General features: G+C 35.1%; 1 protein-coding gene across 2 annotated transcripts; it reads left to right on the top strand.

Annotated features, from left to right (window-relative positions):
- The first annotated feature begins 808 nt into the window (after positions 1-808).
- Positions 809-23,853, top strand: LOC149083368 (monocarboxylate transporter 9-like). Of its 2 annotated transcripts, none has more exons than XM_089236640.1 (5): positions 809-1,034; positions 13,607-15,074; positions 16,676-16,903; positions 18,476-18,758; positions 21,588-22,101. In XM_089236640.1, exons 2-5 carry the CDS (start codon positions 13,776-13,778, stop codon positions 21,992-21,994), a joined length of 2,217 nt encoding a protein of 738 aa, XP_089092766.1. In that variant the 5' UTR covers positions 809-1,034; positions 13,607-13,775; the 3' UTR covers positions 21,995-22,101. The 2 variants fall into 2 exon arrangements, with proteins under 2 accessions (XP_089092766.1, XP_089092765.1); XM_089236639.1 differs by lacking the exon at positions 809-1,034 and adding an exon at positions 6,319-6,656 and having other exon boundaries at positions 21,588-23,853.
- The last annotated feature ends 4,074 nt before the right edge of the window (positions 23,854-27,927 follow it).

Below are 27,927 nucleotides of genomic sequence, written 5' to 3'. Positions count from 1 at the left end.
ACGACGGAACAGCTGATGTGCCACGCTGGAAAAACTACGCAACAACGAAACAACGCGTAGTCTAATAAGGTTCACGTTTCTGCCGACGCGAAAGGGTCCTGTTTACGCTGACCATATTTCCTCGAAAGAAATACGGGAAATTGCGATTGCAAATACGGGAAAATTCATGACATCGCCAATTATTGCCAAAACCGAAAAAACGTGCCAAATATTGCAGAATTTACGAAAAAATCACAATGGCGGGAAATGAAGCATTACTGCGAATTGCAGTGGATTAAAATGAATTCCACGGAAAAAAACATTCACCAAGACAAATGTGAGAGATTAATATTCTCATTTATAGTTGTAATTATCATAACATAATTTATGAGTTGAAAAATAATTTCAATCTTTGACTTCAATAAAGAATAAATATTCAAGTAGCCTTCATGTAAAATACAGGAAAAATCGGGACACACACACACTCGGGAAATACGGGACGTATCATCCTAGTCTTGTTGGATTCACGCAATGCAAAAAAAAAAAAATCTGCTCCCAGGAAAACCTTAGAGGAAGTATAAGGTAGGATATATATCTCATCTAAAAGAGGAAAACCCAGCTTTTCAGCTTTTATATTGAAAGAAAAAATCCTGGTTTCAAATCGAAAAAAGACCCTACCAATCGAGCATTTGGCGATAAGTTGCCATTTCATTTAAAAAAATTGCTTCTTCAACTTTGCGCATGCGCTTTGTGACAGATATGTTACCGTCGCGAGACTCGCGTGCATAAAGGCGCTGTAGGCAGCGCGGAACTTTCTCCTAAAGTGTGTGGCAACGGTGTCGTTATTTTTTTGCACAAACATTTCCTTTCATTATTTCCGAACTAGTCTTTGATGGTTTCGATCTCATTTCGCTTTCTTTTCTATCCGTCGAGACAATTTTTATTCTAGATTGGAAGACCCGAATTTTGTAAATATATTCAGTATTAATCAATGACCACTTTTCATGGTGCATCGATAAGCAAACTTCATTGTGGAAAAGAATAAAACCTATTTGGTGAGTTTGTAAGCATCACACTCTTCATGTGCACACAGTTGCTTTACGTAATATTTTTGATTTCAGTTGTAACTTAAACGAAGAAAAAAAATATTTCATCTTTCAAAAACTTTTGCATTATGATTAGTCTTATAAAATCTTATAGCCCTAAATTATATTTTAGTGATGTTGAAAGTCAAGCACAGTAAAATAATATAGGGCTATAAAGATTTTCCATGTAAATACTTCAGTCCCAGAAACAAAACATGGATGAAGATATGGGAAAGTGGCAGAATTTATTTGATCTAATATAAATATTCGAGCAAAATCATGTACTACGATCAGTGGCGTCGGAGCTAGGGGTGCTCGAGCACTCAGAGTTATTTTGTAGCACCCTCAAAATTGATTCAGAAATCAATCTGTTTTTCACTCTCAAGTCAAGCGCTAGTGTACCTTAAACCTTTTGACAACAATGATGTTGATAAGTAAATATAATATGTACCGACACATCATCGCTGTGCCGTCAAGTCTATCTCTGCTCAGGCTTCTAACTAGACGAGCAATTGCCCCCTCCCCCCCGAGATGAATTTGGCTACAAAAAAAGCATACTCATTTTGCATAATAATAGCCCTTTCAAGGGGCCTTTAAGAAAAAGTCTGCCCTTTGAAGGCACACCATAGTTCTGTCTCTGCTGATGCATATACAGTGAAATCTTGATTGAACAATACGTGGAACAGCTATAGTAGGCATATAGCCCTTAAGGCGATGTGTTGGTAATTTTTTTCTTTGGTGAGAAAAACGTCCGAAAGCATGACGAGAATAAGTTGCCAAGAGTGAAACAGTCATGCTTTTGGACATCTTTCATGCCAGGAAAACATTGCCAAAAGTTCATTATACTATAGCGTCAAAAACCTACCAACCCTGTTTTTAACCTTAAGCTGTATTTTCCGTGGAGCAAGATTTTTTTTTCCACTGTGTGAACCGAATAAGACCATTTCGCATCGGCAGAAACGTGTAACTTTATCACTTCACTTTCCTAGTATGGTGCATCAGCTGTTCTGTTATCTGCATTATGCTGTTATTATTATTATCTATTATGCTATTCTGCATATTTACATTCAAGCCTTTGCTTTATGTGGGAACACAACAAAAATTCAGAGAAGGTGGGCGAAATGTGCAGCACATGACTGCTTTCCTCTCTTAGACTTATCTCTCGTTTAACTTTTCTTTTCAAAATCCTCCATGGGTTTTTTTTAATATCGACACTTCATACATAACTTCTGTATCCTCTTGTAAAGGCCTCTGCTAAACTATTGAATAAATAAATAAAACAAAAACATGACACCTTTGGCTCTTCTCTTCCAGAAACAGTCAGCCAATCACCCTGATGTAGAGTGCTGGCATGAGGCCTCCGCTCTGTAGGAAAACAGTCATACTGCTTTTCCTATTGGTGATTGAACGTATCATGCTGGGTGATTCATGTTGTACACGAGGCAAAATAACCTGCTCCTTGTGAGTGTTAAAAGCAGTCCCTATGTCCTTGGCCAAAAAAGAAATCCATGTGATAGGAATTCTAGTAGTTCAATGTTAAACTCATGCAACAATATTCTTTGCTATGATAAATCCCTCTATAACAATATTTTTAGGATATTTTTGAAAAACTGCTACAATGACTTTTTTTTTACAATTTTCTCAGATTCATTTCTAATTTCACTTTTTTTTCGTTCTTCTGAAAGATGTCTAATAACATCAATAAATTTGCTCCACAGGATCACTGGAAGCGCTAAAGAAGCTATTGCCACTTTCTGTGTAAGTCACAAAAAGTACAATGCGGTTAGAAAACTTTGCAGGGGCAATGCATGCAACTGAATTTTATTAATCTAATTAATTATGATTTTTCACAGCAAATAACTGCATAAAAGCACATTTTCTGATGGTACCAACAATGACAATGTAGAAAAGATGACAACAATAGCATAAATTTGGTGACACATGGTGATAATGTTGCCTCTCGATATTAAGATAATCCCTCCACAATGATATTTTTTCTTGGTCCACAGAATATCGTTATATCGAAGTTTCACTGTACTTAGCCTATATAGCGACTCCGATGTGGAAGTCTGCTGAACAAGCAGCAGTTTTGTTTGATCACTCAACATTCTTGTTGTTCTGGCATCCATTGGTGGTCCCCTAGTTGTTGATCCAAGCCTATAATGCAGATTAGTGTGGAATAAGCTTCATGATTTCCTATTATTCCAGTCCAAAACCTTTTTTTGCCCATTTTCAGGAACAATGTGCCTCAGTAAAAATACAAACCAGAAAAAAATGTTGCAGCATCTTGGTCACCATTATGACTATTTTTCTTCTCTTTTGCAAGTTGAATATCTACATAATTTCTCGTGCGATTTATGTAGATTAGGAATTCCCCCAAAACACGTGGAATGCATGATTTTTTTTTATCATATCAATCACTACAATAATCAGCAACTTTTTGCCAAGAATCGCTGTATTCCAATGCTGTTTTAATGCATAAGAATCATTTAAATTAACATGAATTAGTTAAAATAGCAGAGGAAGATTGTTAGTGATATTGTAATTTTTTATGGAAATATATTTAAAAATATTTTTAATTTGTGGGCGGGGGTATGAGCCCCTATACATCCCCGTCCTCACTAGCGGAGGTAGGCTTGAGAAAGTCTGGGGTGGCCACAGTGATGATTGCTGGGGAGGCATGATGATGTCAATTCATATATGCACATATGCAGTAGATCAGTTGGCTACACCTTTAACACTGGAGAGAGGGGTCATGACCCTGTATTTCCACCTATGGCCCCTAATAAGTATGCCTTTGATATCTCCCCCAAAATATTTTGCTAAAATTTATCATGACCTAATCACCCTCCTAATTTCATGATATAAAATTGGTCACCCTAGGGTGTGATTATTTCTTCTGTGATGAAAAAAACATTCTAATAAAATTGTGTTAACCTTTAGGCCGTGGAAATAACCGGAGAAAAACTGCTCTCAGTGTGGCTGAGTATAAAAACTCTTTTTTTTTTTTCAGTTGACTTATGTGAAATATAGATGGCGACGAGAGTCGATTTCCCTGTTGAAAAGTCAGCACAGAGAACAGTAGGCCAACAACAGTACAAATATTTAATCATCACAATACGAAATATGGATGGCAGCACTGAAAATCAGACACAACAGCACACGCTCAGACTTCCGGCACAACTCATTCGGTAGTAAATTGCCCATGCGATAGACGAGATTTTGCTCTGTTTGAATGCATTTTAGGTGACCGGAGGTTTTGCTCAAACCTCCTGTTTGAATGAAGTCTTGTCATGCTTTTTGATGAGCTCCATAGTCACAACGTGCCTATGTATTCTTTATAATTTACGGTTAAAAATCCATCCTTTTCAGGCATACTATCATCACTCAGGATCTCATGGTTTGTTGTATCCCCAACGGCCTCATCAGTATTTGATAAGTTCAGTGAAGTATCTGAAGCCAAGGAGAATATCTTCTTCACTTAGAACTTTCTAAAGGCTTCTCCTTGCAAGAAACTTTCTTTTTATTTGAGGAAATTGCAACTTGTGTGAGAAGTACGATAGATGGCAAGTTTTTCAGCTGAAATAATTTTACCTGACTCAACACCAAGCTTCTTTCTTCTCTCTACGTATGTCTCTTGTCCTACTGCTTGTTTCCTTGTCATTTCAATATATTTTATGAAGGAGTCAAACAGCACTTCTCCATCTGGGCAATGGCGTAGCCGGTGGGGGAGCTTTGGAGCGATCAATGGCTAGGATTCAAGCTACAAGAAGTATCGCCTTTTCTTTGGGCGCCTTAGGTAGGGCTTGAAGTCCTAGAAATACAGTCGAATCACGTTACAACGAACTCTAATAGACCGGAGAAATCACTTCGTTATAATGAAATTTCGTTATAAAGGAATTCCAGGTTTTATCATTATTCCTATACAAACTCATCGTCCCTAAAACGAGAGTTTCGCTATAACGGTATTCGTTAAAACGGGATTCGACTGTATCACCTCAGACTTGGCTAGTATTTAAAGTCGACTAGATGTTGTTAGCATTTTGATTATTGATGTTTTAGTGAGCACGGGTGTTTGGACCACAGTTGTGTGAAGTTAGGGTACTGAATTTTCCCCAATTAAATGTATCTGCGCAGGTGAAATGAAACCAAACCTCATTAGAGAATTATGAGCAGTTCAGAATCATAGGTGGAGATGCACATGAAAGTTCTGGGGAAAGGAATGATGATGTCAATTCATATACACTCGAATCCCGTTTTAACGAATCCGTTACAGCGAAAATCTCGTTTTATAACGAACACTTTTCTAATCCCCAAGATAAGTTTACATAGGAACAATGGAGAAGCCTGGAATTCCTTTATAACGAAGTGATTTTTACGGTCTCTTGGAGTTCGTTGTAACGGGATTCTACTGTATATACATTAAATCAGTTGGCTCCGTTGCTGACGCTGCGCCCTTCCCCCTCCGTATCTTCGCCCATGTTCGGAATGCCCAGGGGAACTGTGATGCTCTTAAGACGGTCCTGAACTCGTAGTTCCTACTGCCCCCTTCCGGATTATCCAACAACCCACTTTGGAAAAAATTTAATGATTGAATCATTAAATTTATGGGTATCACATTTTATAAGTTGGAAATTATATCACATTTTATGGGTTGCAAGCAGATGTATATTTACGCGGAGGCTTAATTAAGCTATAGCCCAGGGTGGCAAGTTCGGAGTTGAGTCGAATCTCGTTTATTGGTGGTCAAGAATATCAAATTTGAACGGGAGAAGAGCAACAAAATTGGAATAGCCCACACGCGGCTAAGCCATAAATCCGCCTCTGATTGCAAAATGAGTTTATCAGACTACTGCTGTTGAGTTTTTCTTCCCGATCCTATATTAAGTTGCGAGTTTCTTGTATGTTCTAGTTTTTTATTTTATAGTAGTTTACGTAGTGTCACGAGTCTTTTCCACCAATTGCACGACTTGTGAGTCTCGATGCGATCGTCATACAAGATGATCAAGCAAATCTTTCTAGTCATTTGGAATCACCCTTTAGTTCTGTCACAGTTCACATATGTGTATGTGATCCGAGGAGCGGGAGATGAGATGGTAACTGTGATGCGACGAAAACAAGCAGACTGAAAATTTTCAAGATCATATACTGTCTAGAAACAAGCCAATGAAAAGGAAGCTATCTTTCTTTCTCCTTGTGTGTGTGCGTGTTTTCTTTCCCCCTCTCACTTCCCACTTCCAAGCACTTTCTCCATTCTTTCTTATTAGAGAAAGTTGGTTGTATTAAAGAGTGTATAGCTTTCTCCTCTCTCGTTTGTTTGTATGTTGAGTTTGGCAGTTCATCCCATGTTGTGTTGAACTGCGCGTGTTTTTGAATTTGTTGGTGTATTGCCAAGTTGTTTTTTTTTCTTCCTCCTCTTCGGTACAATGCCGCGAACTTCGTTATCGATGACGTGTTGGTACTTTTTATAGAGGATCTACTCTGGTCTCTTGTTTTAGCTCTGGAGTTGGGAGACATTATTTCTGTCATTGTTATACATTGTCATTCGACCTTCGGGTTAGTTATGTAAATCAGCTAGATCTTTCATCTCTGGTGAGTTTTTATTAATTGATGTTGAAAACAATATGATCCACAGTTTTATATTATTAATTTACTCATCAACAAGACAAAACTGATTAATAACAAAATTTACGTTCTCATGCTGGTGAGAGTCTTAATGCGATTTGAATGAAGATGAATTTTCGTTGACGAACATTTGTCAAATTATGCAGGGATTTCGTTTTGCGAGAGCAATCTCATGTCTACTGAAATACATCTATATATATATTTTTTTTATTTAACTTTTGTTTTTCCTGGAGAGACTGATAAGTACGGAAGAGATGACTTTGCATAATAATACTCAAAAAAGTAACATCTTTTAAAGTCTGTTCCCGAAACTATACCCGAATATCATTTTGGTTGATTTCTTAAAGAATGACCTGCTTTATAACCCACAGCTTGAAATCGATTAACCTTGCTTTTTAGATTTAATGAAAACTATACAAATGCGATGATAAAAAATTTTCTTTGCTGTCGATTTTTTTAAACTACTTATTGTCGATTTTTCAAACTGATCTTTATACATGTATTTTAGTATTCGTGATTTGTAGTTTCAAGGTTTTATTAACGCTTCTTATGAATTAAATCGTCTAGTTCCTTCCGTGGTTATTGCTTTACCTTGAATACGGTGGTACCACGAGTTATGGATATTAACATTTATTCCTAAAATTACTCGTATCATGAACTTGTACATATCTCAAAGCGAATTTTTCCATTTAAAATAATTCCTTGATAATATTTAAAATAAGTCTTTAACACCTCAGCTCCCACTTGTCTACCAAATCCTATCAACAAAATTTATTTTAATTGAGGATGAGGGAATCGTCGATATATTGCCAACCGCGATATTAATCATTTTTTCTCAATGAAAGCGACGCAATAGTGGTTTCTGCTGTACTCTGTATGGACGGAGATATGAGGGTGGCAATGCCCTACTTCCCTTCCTCAATGATGAAGCCGACTGATGTAAATGTAAATATATTAATCGACATCATCGTGCCCCTCCCAACCTTTTAAATCTATCTCCGCCTATGGTACACGGTATAGTCCGGAAATTGTGGCCGGCTTCGACATGCTCAAAGCACCCATAAGGGTAGATTCGCATCTACAGATACTCACCGTGTCGTTTCAGACATGCAACCAGTTTTTAGCATAAAAATGCCTGTTTACGCCTGCGCAGCCACGATACGATAGATATGAACTTTCATTGGTTTTATGATAAAAAATGTTTGCCGTGTCTGTCCAGCTGGTCTGTCACGACAGGGTGTGTGTGTTTGTAGATGTGAATCCATCTTAAAAATTTGCAATCTTTTACGTCTAAAATGGACTATTTTAGACATCCGTTTTAGCTCATAAGTAGAATATTTGTTTAAAAAATTTAATTTTTAGCGAATATATTTTGCTTGTAACTTGGAAAATCGTAAGTCGGGAGACACGAAATTCGAAGTGGTACTACTATATATTTTTTCGAATTTTTGAAGTCGATATTAACGTACGTGTAAGAATGTACGAAATTGAAATGCTGATGTATTATTGGAGACCGCATAGTTACCAGGTCCGATAGTTCAATCCAAATTTAAATATATAATTTAAATTTTTCTAGGTGAATGACGCCCAAAAGTTTAATGTCATGCAGTTCCTGATACAATTATTTTGAGTGGTTATTCGTATGAAGAAATCGCTATCATGCTTACCAAACCGTCTGGTTTTTTGAGAACTAAGCTTGCCACTGTTCTTGCATCGGAAAATCCTTTGAGAAATTGTAATTTCTTATATAGGTTATAGTTTTTTAGTACCCATGGCAAAAAGTGCCCGATCCTATACAAACACCAGGGTTCCCACTTGTCCTACTTTTTTTGGTAAAATGTCCTACTTTTGTCCTCCTTTCTCGGTTTTGTCCTACTTTTCCTACCTTTTTACCAAATCCTATCAACAAAATTGATTTTAATTAAGGGAATTATCGATATATTGCCAAATATTACAAAAGTTGTAGATTGCAATTAATGATTCTGCAGTGCAGAAATTATATCGTTTTTGAGGTTATATTTGTGGGGGGGGGGTGTATGTGGACTTTTTGGTTTATTAATTTTTCATTTGCTTAGTTTGAGGGTTCAACAAGTAGCGTAGTCATTAAATACTTCTGCGTCGATGGGAAATTTTTTTTTATTTACTACATGGTCTTGGACAGTAACTAGCATTCATCATTCAAAATTATGTTGCACATTTTGTGTATAAGTGAAACAAAGCAGTTGGATGCATCGGCCTTGTAGCATTCAATTGTCTTCTGTATCTTTAGCATGCAGTGGCATATGCAAAATTTACAATACTCAGCAAAGAGCTAGAAATAAGTGCTTCATTTATCAAAAACGATTACACTGGCATCGAACAGAAAAATGTAAAAAAATAAATTTAAAAATTTTAAGAAATATTAGGGATTTTTTTATGCTATGATTATGTTGTGTCTAAAGGGACGTCCCGTCCTTTTTTCCCTACTTTTTCTAATGTTTTGAGGAGGTGCCCTGAAACACGCTACCAATGGTACGTTTAACCACTTCACGATCACGGGTGTAATATTGCGTCCAAATGCCAGTGGAATAAATTCAACAAGTTTTCTTTCTTCTACTTATCGCGAAGCTCTTTGCAACCCTACGAAAAAGTTTTCTACCTCCGTGATGTATCCTTCTATATACATCTAAGAGCAAAAGTGAACAGGTAGGTGAGTGTGAAAAGAGAAATCTACTTCGTGCCTACTCTGTTATCTAAGTATTATAGATGGGGGTGGGGGAAGAGATGAGAGTATAATACCTTATATATGGATAACCATATATCTCTTATACGTATGTGTTGTTTTTTCATTTGTTTAATTTCTTATTTTTCTACTTTTCTTTCCTTCCTTTTTCTAACATGCGGTTATGTTAGGACAGTTATTCCCAACCTGGGGTGCGGGAGAGCATTTTTGTAGGTGCGAGATGAAAAAATATATAACATGTTGACTGAGCTTATTCAGGAAAATGATAAAAACTGAATTTTTTTTTAATTCTTAAAATATATATACCAATATTTTAACGCATCTTCTGTGCTCGCAGAAATGTGTCGTACGGATTTTGCGTTGTGAAAGTTTCTTTTTCAATTAGCGATCGTACTTTAGACCAGGAGTTCTAAAACTTTTGCCCACCCGTGGCAACCCTTACCCCAATGAAACGCTTATCCGTGGCTGGTGGAAAATAAGTGTTTGATCACTGTTTCAAAAAAATATGGCGTGAAATGTCTGAATGAAATAGTGTTTGAGCAGTTGCAGGGAGCCGCAGACAATGTATAAAAAATTAATGCAACGGGATTTTCCATCATTACAACTTCTGAAGCACTGAGATGGCTCCCAAAAGATGTCTTTCCTGATGATCCAAAAAACTGATAAATTTCCATGTTTTATTGTGCTCAAAGTATGGTGAGATTTCTTTGGAAAAAATATCGGACGACTTGTGTGTGTTGATACATTACTGATTCGCCGCGGCTTGTCGCGTACCTGGAATCACAGGGAGAGGTGATAGAAAATTAAACCAAGAGGAATTGCGCCACCCTTAGAAAGCTGAAAAAATTCAGTGGTGACAAAGTACTGAATGAACGCCAGAGTCTCTGCCACCGGACTTATCCCGTTGCCGAGATCTCTTCCAGCCCAGCTTCGTGGCAGAGTCTGGAACAAAGTGAGTGCACCTAACAGTCTGAGTGTGTAGCTAGTGTTGTGCTTGATATTTCAGTGCTGCCATCTATACTTCAAATTGTGAGTGAAGTGTAATGATTGAATATTTGTAACGTTGTAGGCCTGTTGCTCTCTGTGGGGAGACTTTTTAACGGGGAGATCGGCTCGCATTCACGCCTTGAAGTTGAGAACCACAGGAAACCAACTTCAGCCGACCACCACTGTGGCGCCGGTGGGGTTCGAACCCGGATCGTCGCGATGCGAATCCGTCACTCTGACCACTCGACCACCACAGCGGCGGTGACAAAGTACTAGGTTCGTGTCTGCACCCATATTTTACGCAATCTTTTACGGGAAAAGAGATTTAGGTTCAATGAATCGACACCTAAACCTCATTCGAATTGGCATCTGGCAGCCAGGGCCGCAACTAGAAGCAGTGCCGTCTTAACGAATGGGCCACGCCGAGACCTTCAAGACAAGAAGAGCCCCAGAAAAACGAGAAGTAGTTAAATTTTTCAAGTAGGGCCTCAGAAAAATCACTTTCTCCGGGGGCCCATGATGCTCTTAATACGTCTTTACTGGGTGGATCTGGTGCTCCGGGCCAGACCCTTTTCACTGAGAGAAAACAATTTTTTTTTTTTTTTGCGTTTTAAACGTACCATGGTAGAGTATTAGTATGTGATCGAACACGTTTTGGCACGGGTAGTATACTACTTTTTTTCTCAAACACAGATTTAACGAATCCGGTAGAACCAACGACTTTATTTGTTAGATCGTTGTGGAGATGGTCACGCATGTTTACACAAGGACTTCAAAAGTTGCTTCATGTGTTTCGATTGAGACAATTGCAGTGTGCTCCATTTTCAGATTTTTTTTTTTTTTTATAAATATTGTCGAGTGAAAGGAAGAAAAAAGGGCATTCGATTAACTTCAAGTGCGTAGCTTTACGATCTGTGAAAAGAGTGGAATTATATCGAAAAATTCCTAAAGAATGTTGGCGCCAATAACTCTCACCCGCATTGGGTGATAAAAAAAAAAAAAGTTTTTTTTTAAATTGTGCTTGGCCTTAAAGAGTTGCTTTTTTGTTGACAGCCCTGAGTCCCAAAACTTCTCAGAGTAGCAGCAAGGGAGAAAATATAATTTATGAATTATTTTCCGATGGAGCTGGAATATATATGTTTGGACGAATTTTTTTCCAATCAGTGATGTGATTGATTGGAAAAACATTGCATCCAAATTTCTATCCCTGACAACAAAAAACTCGTTTCGAGAAACGAAAAGGCTGCGGAGAAATAGACCATATTATTAAAAATAAAAATCCTTAAAATTAGACGAGAAAAATACTCAATAAAGCTTCCCTCCCCACAAAAAAAAAAATGAAAATACCTTTTGAAACGAATATTACGGCCTTGTTTTTATTATGCACCATTTTAAAACTTGAAATTTTTCTTCCCCGTCGTTCAACGCGATATTTTTCGAATTCGAACGTACGAATTTATCTACTATAAAAAATTGCCATTTCGTCACGGTAATTTTACGGTCATTGATAGTGATAGAAAATTACCTTGTTTACTCAACAAAACAACGACTTTCGGCAAAACACGAGTCCGAAAACCTTTCCCATTTCTTGGAAAATGACCTAATTCGTGTGCTGTAATTGGATCCAGAGATGCTTGAAAAACCTGTAACATAGGCGCTTTATCAACACCCCCACCCCAAAGGCCTCTTTAAGGGGGTGTTGGTTGGATTGTCTTTCTTCCCCCCCCCCCCCTTTTCTATGCTATTTTACGGTAGTTTAGCTTAAACTAGTTTATCCTCTCTAGAGCTCCTTAAAATACATTTATATTTCATTGGCCTTTAGTTTATTCTATGAACCTAAAATTCATTGGTACGCAAGATTTTTTCAATGGGGGAAGTTTTATCAGAGGTCCATCTTTTTGTATTAGAGCAAGAATTGACCTATACGCCTGTTAGAACAAAAGAAACTTCTATCAGAAATAGAAACTTTTTGTTTCAAAAGAACAGTGTGTTGAGACAGGGTCTCTGAAGGGGAAGGCAGTTTTTACTGCCTTTTCTAAAAAGGGGACATTTTCTCTTTTGGCTTCAATTGCAGTATCTATTACTTTCCAATAAGTCTGTGTAGTTTCGTATATACAGGGTGATCCAAAAGTCCGCAAACATTTAAAAGTTCAATAATTTGCAGACTAATGTACGTGAAACTATTAAACTTTCAAATTTTATTAAACTGACTTTTAAATAACCCTGTACTTGACACATTTTATTAGCCATTTCCATAATTATAGGATTTGGTGTGAAATATGACAATTTGCTCAAATCATTCCAATAATTTCCCCCCCCCCCTTTTGAGAATCTTCAATTCCATTTATATTTTCTGAAAATTGCTCTTTATTTTATTTTTTTTTTCCTCAGATTCAGCACTTCCTTCTGTGCTTTTTTTCTGTTTCCTGCATCTCTAGTTAACGGGGTTTTACTAAGTTAACACTGACTGCAAAATCAAGGGAAGAATATGGAAAATCAAAAATCATGTGTGACTGACAAGAAATCAAAGATGTTTATTTGTATTACCTCAATAATTAGGGATGAGATATCACAGCCCAATGCAAATGCAAGAAATTAATTCCATCTCTTCCTGATTTCTTTACTTTACTACTTTTTCACCTCTACATTTTTTCCCTCTTTTTTATCATCTTTCTTTGTGCTAAACATTAAACTTTTTGATGTAAACATTAAAAATCTGTCACGTCAATTTTCCAAAAAATAAAATTTATTCATTCTGTATGACATTTCATTTTCTAAAGCATTACCAAAGAACGATCTGCACTTATCTTTCCTCTTGCCCCTCCCCGCTTTTTCTTTCTAGCATACTAGCAAGAAAACCAGTTTTTATGATTTATCATGGATGTGTCAAATACAGGGGTTAAGAAAGATTTATTGTGAGATTGTGTCTATGAATGTGTGAAATCTTCTCCTTAACTCATTTGCATCTTTTTGAATTTGTTAACTCTTCAATCACCAAGCATTGATTAGGTGAACTTGTTTTTACGTACTGGGGAAACTGATTATCCTGCTGCTCTCTGCAATAAAGAAGGCACTCACAATTTGTAGATTATTTCGCTTTCAGATGCAAATGGGTTGAAAGAAACTATGAAAAAAATGTTGCATTGGATTGGTTTGTCTTGTTGATGCTATAATGATTTTCACTCTTATTTCTGTTTGATACCATTAGATCATATTTTTCTTCTGGGATCTTCTGATGGCCAAGAGATCTTGATGAAGAACTTCAGGCTGAAGAACAAAGTGTATTCCTTACGGCCGATGGCAAAACTCTTAGCATTGCAAGAATTTGGAATCTCTGTTGAAGAAATTTACAGCAGTAAAAATTTAGTGTCACAGATATGGCTCCAGAAACTCCTCTTGGCCGGGAAAATGTGGACTCTAATGACTCAGAAACTCAAGTTTCCCCAAGTGAGAACTTTGAACCTGAAAGTATTATAAATGATGAAAATCACAGGAACACATCATTGTCATCTGGTGGCCATCAAGCTACATCAAGCTCTTCCTCGACCTGTTCTCATCATGGCGTCACTACTGCATCGATGCTTAATCCACCTGATGGAGGTTGGGGTTGGGTTATCGTATTTGCATCTTTTATGGTCAACCTTATAGCAGATGGTGTATCCCTGTCATTTGGTATTCTTTATGTAGATCTGGTGAAGTATTTTGGTGAAAGCAAAGCCAAGACATCATGGGTAGGCTCCATATTCTTCAGTATGCCACTTATAGCTGGACCTATTGCAAGCTACCTCTCAGATCGGTTTGGGTGTCGCAAAGTCTGCATAGCAGGAGCTCTTCTTTCAACTGCAGCTTTTATCATCAGTACTTATGCTACCACTATAGAGGTGCTCTTCCTCACTTTTACCATCGCAGGATTAGGTCTAGCACTCTGCTATGTCACTTCCATTGTTGTTGTGGCATACTACTTCGAGAAAAAGAGGTCGCTGGCAACAGGATTGTCATCATGTGGAACTGGCATAGGCACCTTCATATTCCCACCACTAACAATGTATCTCCTGGAAGAGTATGACTGGCAAGGTTCTTTGCTTATTCTGTCTGGTTTTTTTTTAAACATGGTTGCTTTCGGCGCTCTTATGCGTGAGCTTGAACCCTACAATTCCAGCTGTAAATCTTCACATTCATCTCAGTTGCTTGAGCCAGATAACTCTACACTCGAAGACTCAGAAAGACTATGTAGCTCTTTAGTTCAATTGCCAACATACTTGAGAGATAATGTACCGTTTGAAGTTATTACAGAAATATCAAATAAGGAAGGCGGATATCTCAGCTCTCTGTTGCAGCAGCATCCTTACTTACTAAGCAGTAATAATGGAATCAATTTAGATAATGCAGGGAACCACTCGATTCAAGGTTCAAACACTGCAGTGAAATCACATTCACAAAGAAAGAAAAAACTAAAACAAAATGCCTTGCATCCTAAAACAGGTGGTGATTACTCTCATCTCCGCCAAGACAACTCTTCAGCAAAGTTTGATTCTGGGTATCTTTGCAACATGCGATTTCACAGAGGGAGTCTCACATATAGGAATGCTATGTTAAATATACGTCGCTACAGGCTTCGTGCATCTAGTTGTCCTGACATATACCGCAACAGTATGATGACTATAAATGAGGAGAAGGTAAGTATGTTTCTGTAAACTTGCTAAAAATATGTGCTCGTGGAAATATCTTTCAAAGATGCGGGTATGTAAGTTTCTAAAAATACCTGCATATTTGTTAATGAAAAAAATCTGTCTCTGGGCGAGATTTATTTTACTGACGTCACTAATGATAATAAACTATATTGAATGGGTCTTATATTTGTTTGCTGTATTTTAGTTATATTTGACATCCCCATGTTTTTTTATGGGCATCTTTTTTTTCAGCCACCTCGTTGGGCAGTTTGCCTCCTGTTGTGGTCGTGTTTGTATTTGAATGTAAGAAGAAAAATTAAATTGGAAGGAAAACTTATCTATGTTCTCCACAAAATGTCAAGTTATATTGGTTTAGGTCATACATGCTCAACCCAGGGGCAAATGTGGCCGTCAGAGTCATCTGATGTGGCCTCAAACCTATTTTTATAAAAATGAACTAAGCTGTATATTTTTCCAGATAATTTAAGTTACCCGCAGCATATTTTCAGATCACTCAAGTGCCCCACAGCATATTTATCCCCGTGGCACATTCCCAGATTACTTGAGTAACCTGCGAAATATTTATGGATGACTTAAGTGACCCGTAGCATATTTATAAGTCACCTGAGTGACCCACACACAGTTACAGATTAAAAAGTGGTCCACGGCATATATTCTCATATTTTAGTATCTTGTGGCACATTTATAGATAACTTTAATAACTCACGGCACAGTTACGGGTCACTTGAATGGCTCACAGAGCATATTGTATTCCACTTTAGTATCCCACAGCACATTCAGAGACCATTTAAGTGAACCATAGCAGATTTAAAGAACACTTAAGTAATCCACGGCACAGCTACAGATCCTTAAGTGACGCATGGCATATTGATTTCTATTTTTTTTTTTTACTTTTATTGTCAATTATGAATTTCTAACAAGTCATGTTATAAATATATAAATACAAGGCTGTAACAGACAAAATGCCAAATGAGTTGGCTGAAAAAAAAAATTACAAATGCCCATAAAAAAATATGGATGTTGAAAAGAATAAAAGTTTATTTCTACAGATCACTTAAGTGACCTATGGCTCACTCTATCTTAAAGGTTGAGCACCCTTGGCTCAGGTAAATGATTATTGGCATTATTATATCGTAGAAGTCCCTATTGCATAATGCATTCCTTTGTCATTTTTCGAGCAAGTCTTTAGATAATTTTTATGCTGATTTCCTTTTAGAAATAAACTTTTATTACTCTTTTTTAACATCCATATTTTTTTATGGGCATTTGTAATTTTTTTTTCAGCCAATTCATTTGGCATTTTGTCTGTTATGGCCTTGGATTTGTATATTTATAACATGACTTGTTAGAAATTCATAATTGGCAATAAGAGTTAAAAAAAAAAAAATAGAAATCAATAGCCTGAGATGCAATAATCCCCCCCCCCTTTTAAAAAAATACTAAACATGCATAAATACAGTTGGAACTGGTAAATTTATTTCATGATTATCACATTTGTGCTTTGATTGCATAATTTTTTTTGCATGTAAATTCAGATTGCAAAACTGATGTTGCCTATTATGTGTACATTTACTTTTTTTTTTCAGTCATGTGCATGTTTTGCCGACTTGAAAGAGCTGTTGCTAGACATGTTTGATCTCACAATTTTCAGAAACATACAGTACACATTGTTTTGCATTTCCAATTTTCTTCTGTATGCCTGCATTGACGTACCATATGTGTATATTCCGGACTTGGCTGAAAGTTTGAATTTTGACAAAAAAAGTGCCTCCTATCTCATATCGTTTTTGGGTGTGCTCAATACATTCGGGGTTGTAAGTACATTTTTAATTGCTAATGTGATATTTTGTTCACTACCTTGTTTTTGTTTCTTTGAGATTAATGTATGATTCTTCCTATGTATGAATTTTTCCACGTAGTCTGAGTATAGCTCTCAAGAAATATGTCTTTAAAAAGGGTTTGAGAGTTTGTTTTTCTACCAAAAATACTGAAACACATAATATTTGTGTTTCATGTTTGGCCAGAGGTTTATTCACAGATGGCAAAAGAACACCCAGAGCGGCGAATTTGAGGTATTCAAGAAAGATTAGATATTTTTTTATTAGTACAGTGGTGCACCTCAGAATTCAACAGTTCTGTCACCAAACTACTGACATGACAGTGTCATGACATGGGACGGGGGATCACTGAGGGTGTGTATAGTGTTATATAGACCATCCTTCTGTATACACCTTTTGAGTGCGGCATCCATATAAGCTCGTTCTGCAATTTCACACATTTACAATTCCAAGGAATTTTGGTATCAAAAGCAAGGCACTTTTGTTCTGCATTTTTTAACTAGTATAAACCAAAATAATGAGATACTATAAAAATGTAAGAATATAAAAATTTAAATCTTATGCTTTTAATTACTGCATCATACATTAAACATATTTGTTTTGCATATCTGTTTCATTCACAGTTGGAAAACATATGCTTAGCCTTTGTAACCGTGTTTTTGTTATCACTTGCTAAAAGGAAAAAATTGCACGATAATCTCACAGGGCAAAAGTGAACTTGAAATCAGACCTATAAAGAAATTTGATTCAGAAATTTTCTAATATCACATGAATACGTATTGAGAAGATATTTAAAGGACTTATGCCGAATCTCATGAACTGATTTTTTCACAGCATTTATAACGTAGAATCTAACCCCCATTCACTGTGAGATGCCCCCCCCCCCCCAAAAAAAAAAGATTGGATTCTGAAGTAAGAAATGATAATATAAATGATTTATAGAGATAATATAAAATATAGATTTTCTATCTAGCACATGGAGTAGGAACCCACTTTCATCCACCCGCTAATGATGAAAAGTGAGGAGACTCTGCCATTTGATATGAAAGACTTGGGTTATAGATGGAATGATGGAAGCTTATCACTTTTTGGGACACTGATTTTCCATGCATTATATTCACTTAACAGTGACCAAAGAAGTTTCAGTTCAAAAATTAATAAATATGTTTATTTATATCATTATGGAGCAATGACAAAATTATCTGAAGTAGCCATGTTACCTAAGTTAAATGACTAAGTCTTATACAGACACCTGTGTAAAAAAATAAATTACTGTGAGAAAAAAAATTAAGTAGCAGGTATATATATAAAATTCTGATTCAGTAGATACAACAAAATTCAGGTTGTGTAAGTTGCTAGTAGTGGCCAAACAAAGTGTTTGCAATCAGTATTTAACAAGATTGATTAAGTAATTACTGGTAGTAAATCGATTGTAGTAGTTACATTTGCATGATTTTAGAGTAATTTTTGTTATGTCTGTATTAGTTGCTATAAAATACTTAAAGTAACTAATAGTTTATAATGCTGTTTCCATCGCACACTTTTTAGGTTATTGTTGGTTACATTGGTGATAAGACTTGGATTGATTCGTCCGTGCTGTACAGTGTTTTCATCATAGTTAGTGGGTTTCTCATTGGAGCTATTCCATGGGTCCCAGATTATTATGGTCTAGCATCAGTATGTGGAATATATGGTTTCACTATAAGTGCTAATTATACTTTAGTGCCTATCATCACAGTAAATCTGATTTCACTTGACAGCTTTACTGGAGCATATGGCATGCTGCTTCTTGTACAGGGTATTGCAACACTTGCTGGCCCACCACTTGCAGGTATGTATGCTTGATGGTTGAATTCAAGATGAAACACGTGCTTGGTGGGTTTTTTTTTTCCCTTCTGCTTAATATATTCCATTTTGGAATTGATCAATATATCATTTATGGGACAATGTCTTGCTCATTTTCATACACATTTCTGTAGAAAATTTACTAGTGTTAAAAAAGATGAAGACGTGAGAAATACAAGTGTTAGAAGTTCTAACTTAGAACCCCTTAGAGAACTTGTGGTTCATCTTCAGCAGTAGTGAAAATAAGCTGTAGTTGAACAGTAGTAAGGTTATGTTGATGCTGGAAATGGCAGTGTTTCGCTATTGCAAATAGTAGCCCAGAAATATTGAAAACTTCAAGTTTTAGTTCAAGCTAATCTCAAATGTGACTGGATGGTACACTACTGATAGGGAAAAAGTAGCCGCCTCTACAAGTCTTTTTTACTAGTAAACTTTCATCATCTTAGTTGATGCATCAAACTTGAATTTTTTTGGATCTAATTTTTAACCTTTTTTTCAGCAAGTGATTAAGAGCAGACTTCAACATAGCGGCATCTACCACTTTCCACTTCTAATATAGAAGACAGATGTTAAGCACCAACAGACACAAAACATACATAACCATGACATCATAATTACGTTATATCAATACATTTTTTTTAAACACATGATCTAGCATGCCTTAATTCATTATAAACTCCCCAGAAGAATATTTATGAGAAATACATGTACAGTTAAGCAGAAGTGGTAGTAAGTGATTATATAAAGTATCCAAGAGATACATCATCAGCCTTTAAGCAGTCATGTATTTTGTTCAAAGTCAAAATGGTTCAACCATTACTGTGTAAATTTAACATTACAATGCGAATTGTAATATAAAAAACAGCCTGGGTACTTGTGGGTTTAATCAACACCTAGAAAAGAAGGCTTCTGCATGAAGCTTGTGATGCCACTGAAGACTATCTAGCTTATAGCCATTGGATATAGCGGGCAGACGTATGCACAATCTTTACCCTTTTTTTCTAGTATATCCAATGGCTATAGGTGAGATGGCCTTCAGTGACACCACAAGCTTCGTGCAGAGGCCTTCTTCTATAGGCGTGTTGGTTTCAATCAGTTTAGTTCTCTGTTCATTCTCTAGTGCAGCTGTTCTCAACCGATGCTCTGTGTGCACTCTAGGGGATCCACAACTGCTCAAAGAAAGTAAACAAAGAAACGGTAAATTAAAAAAAAAAAATTATAAATATTTTTAAATAATAAAAATAAATCAATAACTTTGAAGAATACATAAAAAATGGGCTTATAGGGCTCCACCATAGAAATTATGTACTAGAAAAAGGACTCCGCGAGTCAAAAAAGGTTGCAAACTGCTGCTCTAGTGGTTTTGTTGCAAACTATTTTTGTCTAAGAGATGAAAGGTCAATAAAACATGATTTTTTCCATCAGTTTGGAACTGATTTTAATGGTGAGTCATGTATGATCAGCCATCTGGGTGATTTTGTTTTGAAATAAGTCATTCTATATAAAATATGTTGTGAGAAAAGGAAATAAGTTTCTAAATGGTTTGGGGATTCGTAATTTACAACTTATACAATAGAACCTCCTATAACTGTGACCTCAGAACAATGGTAACCTCTGAACAACATCCATCTTTTTTTTTTTATTTACATCAAGGTGAAACTCTGGTCAAGGATTTCTGAATTAGTCATTTTTGGCCATGAAATAGAAAAATGACGTATATCATAAGGAAAATAGCCTTAAATACTTGCGCTAAAGTTTTTCTTTGTTGTACCCTACGAACATAAAAATATTATTCTCTTTGTCACAAGGATGGAGGCAAGATTTTCTATGCTGGAAGGGGTGTGGAAACAATATTTTGCTCTAGAGAAAATCTTGTAATTTGTAAAAATGCTTAGAACAACTGCCAGCCAGATGAAATGCATCAAATTAGATTTCCCTATGAATCATTTCATCTAATGCATTCACAGTTTGAATTTCACAGACAAATCATCTTTTTTATTAATTTATTCTGCAGTTATTTTCTCCCCTTCACCACTGATTTGGTGCCCTTGCTACATTTGTTTCCTAAATGTGGTCCATGGCTCTGGGGTTTCACAAGTAGTTAATGGGTGCGCAAGATTTTTTTAATGCAAAATTCACATATATATTCAATGTAAAATAAATGTCACGCTGCATAGTACGGATTTTAATGAATGAAATCAAAAATTATTTTTTTTCATCATAAATACTAAATACAAGATATACTAATCTCTCAAAAATGGCAACCTCTCAATAACGGCCCACATTTTTTTCTTAGACCTGTTTGCAGCCATTGTTGGAGGTTTCACTGTATTTTTGTTATATAAAGTTATTTGGGAGAATACCAAAAGTGGAAAGTCTCAACCAAAATGAGAATTAAGTTCAATAACAAGAAAATACATTTACTTCAACATTACCTATCTTCCAAATTATAAAACTTCATTAGACTCATGCCATTTACTATTTAAGTAATTTATTAAGTACACATTTACTTTGGTAGCGTAGAAAGCTCATAAATGTGGACCATTTTAAATATGCAGTTGTGTGGTTTGAGAAATATAAGGATTGTGATTGAGAGTCATTTGACATCCAATTGATTAGCACTCCAACCTCTGGTTTGAAGGAATCTAATCCTGATGAATAGAATGGAAGCATAGTCATTCTGAACTAACTTGTAGCTATAAGTCCCAATCAGATTGCCCCTTGTGTGTATAAAATAGCAATGGTACAATAAAAATAATTGAGTAAAAAAATTAGATTGAATTGGAGATTTTTAATTGAGGCATGTTTCTTTCAGGAATGCTGTTTGACTTGAGTGGAAATTATGACATAACATTTTTTGCAACTGGATTATGTATCATCTTGTCGGGTTCAATGGTCATACCATTTGATAAGTTATTCTGCTGCAAAAAGAGCTTGAAGCTTGCTAAACACCCTGATGAGGAAATGCAGAAACAAAATGCATCATCAGTGTCAAAAGTACGGTTTAAAGAGCATCCTGGTCACCAGAGCGATTCAGTCTTTGAGGATGATGGTATTATGCCCAAGTCTTTCTTTGTCCCAGAACCTCTGGATTCCAAAAGTTCCGATGGTAATGTAACAGTTCCATTCTTAGCAGACATGAATGGCTCTAGAAATAGTCTTGTCAAAAACACAAAAATTGAAGATTCACTGGAGTTTTGCAATCCAGCATCCAAAGCTTAATCACAATTGTAACTCTCAATGTTTGTTTTTGTTTTTCGTTTCATACAACTGTTGTGAAATTTTTTTCTACAAAAATTTTTCCATCATAGCTATTTTATGATATATGTATCAGAAAATAGCATTCCATGTGTGTGTATTCCATACCTGTTTTTCAACTTTATGTTCAACTTTTAGTTCAACTTCGTGTTTCGTTTCAAATTTGTTGTTGGATAATCGTTCTCTTGTACGCATGGGTATTCAAAACCAATTTGTTCTTGTAGGTATGTAAAAAAAATTCACTTGCAGAGAAGATATGGGCAAACCATATGGGAAGTTTGAGAATATGTTAAACTGGTATTGATGTGTCATTATGGAAGTGTATGTTTTGGTTGAATCTCTCTTTATATGATGTTGCCTATAGAATTATTCGCATTGAATTATGTGATTGAAAGTGAAAAAGTATTGGTGTAATTTAAATTTCTCAAGCTCAATAGAGTATTTTTTTTAGTCAATTTTATTTTAGTTCTTATTGTTTTCATTATTATTTAAGATGCTATTTCCTTTTATTTTTCATTATGTTCATGATTTATTGGTTCACTATATAAAAATGAAGTCACCTTTTGGGGGGGTAAGAGAGATTTTTTTTCTTGTATTAATTTTTGTTTCTGGATATGTCTCTCAGAATGCTTATGTGCTATATTATCTTGCATGAACTTCTATATAGTCATTACTTAAACTTCTCGAAGTATTGGTGAAATGTTTTATAGGTAATTTATCAGTAACAGTGGCTATTTCCAGTCAGCAGACTTTTGTTTCTTCCAATTCACATTGCAATAGAAAAATGGAATCTAAAAAAATTCAATCAGTTGTACAAAGTTCTCTATTTGAAAAGTTCATTGAGATAATCTCTTCTAATTTGTTTAATTGAGGTTACATCTCATTACTTTTCTCCAATCACACTTTCTTTTAATTAAAAGCTCATGAAAGATAATGTTAATGTATTAATAATTAAAATTTTTGTATGGCTACAACAAAACTTTTGTTGACAACTACTTTTGTATGTAAAATCATTTAATATAAGTACGGATAAGTTTGAAAATCAATCTTGGAAAGCTTTGTGCTTGAATATAATTTAGTATATAACCACTCCCTGACCTATGAACAGGATCTGTCCCAAGCATCATCGCAAAGTCACACTAATTTGGTGTCAGAAATGGCAGTCCCATTCAGAATAAAATGTTCAGCCTAAGTTGAGGAAAAATAATGTTGGAATCATTTTATTCTAATAAATGAAGCAGAGTTGAATTTCAAATTTTTGTACCAATTTTTTTTTACTTGAATAGGTACAAAACTTTAGACTTCTACTTGCGACTAGCGTGCCTATTTTTTTTTTTCTAATTTTTCCCTATTATACGAAGAATCTATCTTATGACTGTCTGAAATTAGACTGAATTTTCATCTGATTTATTTTTCCTCAATTAATAGGCTTTAATGAATTTTATGAAAAGCGTACACTAAATTTTCAAGAAAATGTTTGTGGCCCTCCATGATGTTTTTTTTTTTTTTAACTGCTTTGACACTTTTAAATCTATTAAGTCTTCATTGGTGTATTCTTTCACACCATCTCTGGTGAGTTGGACTATTTCTGCATTTCACACTTTTCAATTCAATTCTCATTTGCTATATTCACTAATGCGTCTTCAAATTTACATTCTTACTTATGGTGTTCAAAATGCTCATAAATCTTTTTAATACTTTTCGTCCAGATATTTTAATGCAGTGTTCAATCGCATCTCATCCAGGTGCTAAATTACGAAAAGTATACAGAACATGCCATGTTCTCCTGGAACTGGCATCCCAGGCCAAAATTGTTCGTGTGGAAAAAAAAAAATTTCCTAGGTTAATTGTCAGCTCCCACACCTTCCCTATTTGAGAGTCTGTCTGCCAGTTGAACATTTTCAAGTCAGGGAGTGGCTATAATAGGTTTATATGAAAAATTTCTGAGTAGCTAGTCCAGATTTTTAATTTTTATCATAATTTTGTTAATGGCAAAACTCAAGGTCTTGGTTTTCAAAGTACTGGTCATTTTATTTTTGAAGAGCAAGCAAGCTCTGATAACTTATTCCTCCTTATAATGAAACGTTATTTTTTTGTAACAATTTACCATTTGGAATTTACATCTATGCCAGAAAAATAAGTTATTCCCTATAAAGATTGAGAGGCTAAACTAAATGTTGAAATATTACCATGTAAGTAATTCAATAGAATGCTGCATTGAAAATGAGAATTGAAAGTTATGTTTGCAATAGCATTTATTTTAGTACATTATTTCTCGCCTCTTTTAGGTTAAAATGGCAATGTTGCCAATATCGCACTGCCTTAACTTCTATTCAAATGCTTTTTTTTTTATCTTGTCTTGAATCTCCTATATCGGGCACATTTGCAATATTTCAATTAAGAATATTTTTTCCTCTCCTATGCATGTGGTTAATATGAATTTTTTGGGAGAATACTTGTAAGATATATAGGCGAATAAAATTTTGGAAATTAACTTTTAATTATATATATTTTTCTTTTTTTTAAGTTTTATATTTTGTAGAAAGATGGTTTTTCTTCAATCACCTCTGTAAGTACAAAATTACTAGACATACCCCCCCACCTCTTAATATGGGCAACATTGTAAATATCACATCTCGGTGTGAGAGAGATTTTAGTTTCAAACGCTAACTACTTTTTTTTTTATTTTGTTGAATTGGTTATGGAGGATGATGGCAATAAATTATAGATATGGCATTATGTATAGTTATATATTTTTTAATTGAGTGCGTATGTTGTAAATTGGTGTAATGTATTTGTACAAGATACTTGAATTCTTAACCAGTGTTCTGGGCATGAGGTTTACATATCACTTGCTCAGGTGAACGGTTGAAAAAAGTAAATTTTAATTGGTTATTCTACTTTACTTTTAAAACTTCTGTCTGTAGTGAATATATTTTTCCATGAATGAGTTTTGTTAACTTTCACTAATTTCTTATGTGTTTTTGATGGTTTTTAGTTTTGTTCATGACTAACTCCAAATTTGGGGAAGTAGTTCATAGTTCTCCAATTTAGAATACATTGATCATTTGCAACATTGATCATACTCGCATTCAACATTTTGAATCATTTGTTCCTGTTTCATCCTTGCATTCAGTTTGAAAAGTATATGAAAAACGCATCGAAAACAAGTGAAATGAAGTTGACATTTTTAAACAAAATGTGATATTCATGTGTGTCAGTGTGTATGTTGACAAAAACTGTATGTGCACAAATGCCAAGGTAGTTTTTATTTTTATCATTTGTATTATATATGGATCAACCTTAAATGATGTGTATTTGTGATCGATATAGAAAGTCATTTTTTGTACCTTACAAAATGTTTTTTGACCCAAAGCTCTTATTTTTTCTTTAAAATGTGTTCAAATTTTATGGGTTTTTCCCCTCCCATTTAGTTTTACTCATTTATTAAGATAAGGTATGAAGTTCCTGTTTCTCACACATGATTATTTATAAGTGACTTAGATGATACATTTAGATGTTGCATCAAAGGTCATGCTATAGAATGAATTATTTCTGATATTTTGTGTTTGATGCAATAGAAATGGATTTGATTGTACTTATGAATTAGGAACATGTAAAATATATGTTCATGTGACATCAGTAATGGTGACAATTGTAATCGCCAAGTGAGATTATACTAATGAAGTGGCTGTGTGGAACTTTGCATCAAAGTTTCTGTACTGGTTGGTAACAACCTGTGTAAATTTATATAGAGTGTGATATACATAAGGTGGTGTCTATTGTTCATGTGTTCCTTATTAGTGTATCTAGGTTTTAACTATTCTTGTTATATAGCAGTGGTTCTCAACCGGTGCTCTGAGGAGCCCTTGGGGCTCTGTGTGCACTCTCCAGGGGTTCCATAGCCGCTCGAGGAAAATAAAAAAACTAAATTTGAATTTGAAAAAATTACATTTTTAAATTATAAAATGAAATCTATATCTTTGACGAATAAAAAATATTCCCCTTGGGGCTCCTCCATAGAAATTTTTTATTAAAAAGGGTTCCGCGAGTCTCAAAAGGGTTGAGAACCACTGTTATATAGGATTTAGTTAGTGTGCATAAATGCAATTATGCTTTATTGTGTATTTAAGTTTCCATTACACTAATTATATCCAATACAGACGACACTCCATTTTTATGAACCCGTATGGTCATAAACAATTGGTTTATAAAATCGAAAGTTTGTAAATGGGAAAGACGTTAAAGAAATGGAATATTGTTTGGGACTAGAAGACCAGTTCATAAAATCTACCATCAACTGTATTTTGTATTTTTGTAAGGTAAGACCATACAACTATTTTCTCACTACAAATCTATGTTGCATGCACTGTTGTCCTGGTTTAAAAAAAAATCGCGTGCATTTTTCTTGAATTGTGAAAAATTGACTTTTTAAGGAAAGTCAAATTTAATGATTGTTCATTTACCCATTTGCATCCTGAAACAGTAATCATCTTTGGACAAATTTGTAAGATTCTTTTTATCACAGAGTACTGGAATAATTGGTTTATGCAGTATGTAAAGTCATTTTCTTATTGATAGGTTGATGTGCAAGCCAGTTAGTGAATTCAATGGAGGATGCAAATAGGGGTTAAATCCTGGTATGAGTAGTACAGTAGAGCCTAGATTATCTGACATAATTGGTGCAAGCCTACATTGGAAAATCAAAATTTTTATCAAAATCACAATTTCCAAAAAATCTAATAAATATTACCAAATAACATTCAAATATTAACTACCCATTCTTGTGCATATAATTAACATATAACCATAGAAAATAACTTTTCTTGCATATGATCCTCACAGTATTTTGAATTGAAAAAAAAAAAAACTGCTGGATTTCTTAATGGTTTATATAGGGTGTCTGGTCCCCCCATGTTTACAAACTTTGGGAGGGGTAGGGTGCACCCAGATGACTGGGAATCATGTAATGCAGGGTTGGAAATGTTTTCCTTACAGGTTAGATGGTGTTATATGGGAGTGGTGGCCCGGGGCTTTTGGTGCACTAGCCTGCTTGATTGCCAGGTCTATCATGCCTTGATAACTTCTTCCGAAGTCCCCAGACTGGAGGCATATCAAAAAATTTGTGTATGACAGCTCTGAGGAACTTGTTGTCTGCATTGTAGGGAAGTCCTAGACATGCTTTCCAGTCTTCCAGAATGTTCAAAATTTGCCTGAGATGCAAGACTTTACAGTTCGTGGATGATACTTTGAACACCTTTGGCCACTGCTGCTTTTTCGATGCACATTTATTATTAAAATGTGTGTTGACTTACGTAGTGTCCTTTCAATTCTGAGTTTCTGTGTACCCTACCGCATCAGGGAAGCATTTCCAATATCAAAAGAAATAAATATTTTGAAACATTTTCATTTTTTCAACAAAAAAAAATTTTAAACGACTTCTAAATAATTTCCAATAAGATGGTAAGAAAGATCAACAATCTCTTTCATTACTTAAGATTGTCATCATTGGTAAATGAAATTTTCCTATGCATTATACAAAGACATTTTTTCCTCATTGTAGCAAAATTCGTATCTGTGGATTATATGCAGGGATTCACAGTAATTAAACTTGTGCATTTAAATGATTAAGAATTGGTCCTGAACGTTTTTCAACAAATATTTGTTTATAGAATACAAGAAAACAGTAATTACATGAAAGTTAACTCCTTGGAAAATATGGCTCTTATGCCAATGCTGCACTTGTATTGAAAAAAAATTTCCATTGTTTCTTGTTTTGTGGCATTTAAACTAAGAAATATTAGACTCTTGATAATACAATATTTTTCATTAGACTGATATTTATTAATATTATAACATAGTGAAAATATATATAAAGCATGGTCAAACCTTTGATT

The sequence above is a fragment of the Pholcus phalangioides genome, unplaced genomic scaffold (genome assembly GCF_987345545.1).
Source record: "Pholcus phalangioides strain wild (caught in Gottingen) unplaced genomic scaffold, Ppha-v1.0 ptg000009l_1, whole genome shotgun sequence".
In the NCBI taxonomy this organism is placed as follows: domain Eukaryota; kingdom Metazoa; phylum Arthropoda; class Arachnida; order Araneae; family Pholcidae; genus Pholcus; species Pholcus phalangioides.
The sequence above is the reverse complement of the archived record's forward strand: the minus strand, read 5'-3'. Positions and strand labels throughout refer to the sequence as shown.

Excerpts from the sequence above, each read along its gene's own strand:
- LOC149083368 (XM_089236639.1), top strand. The coding sequence starts at position 13,776 with ATGGCTCCAGAAACTCCTCTTGGCCGGGAAAATGTGGACTCTAATGAC. Across the intron at positions 15,075-16,675 it reads TGACTATAAATGAGGAGAAG|TCATGTGCATGTTTTGCCGA; the intron begins GTAAGTATGTTT and ends TTTTTTTTTCAG. Across the intron at positions 16,904-18,475 it reads TGCTCAATACATTCGGGGTT|GTTATTGTTGGTTACATTGG; the intron begins GTAAGTACATTT and ends CACACTTTTTAG.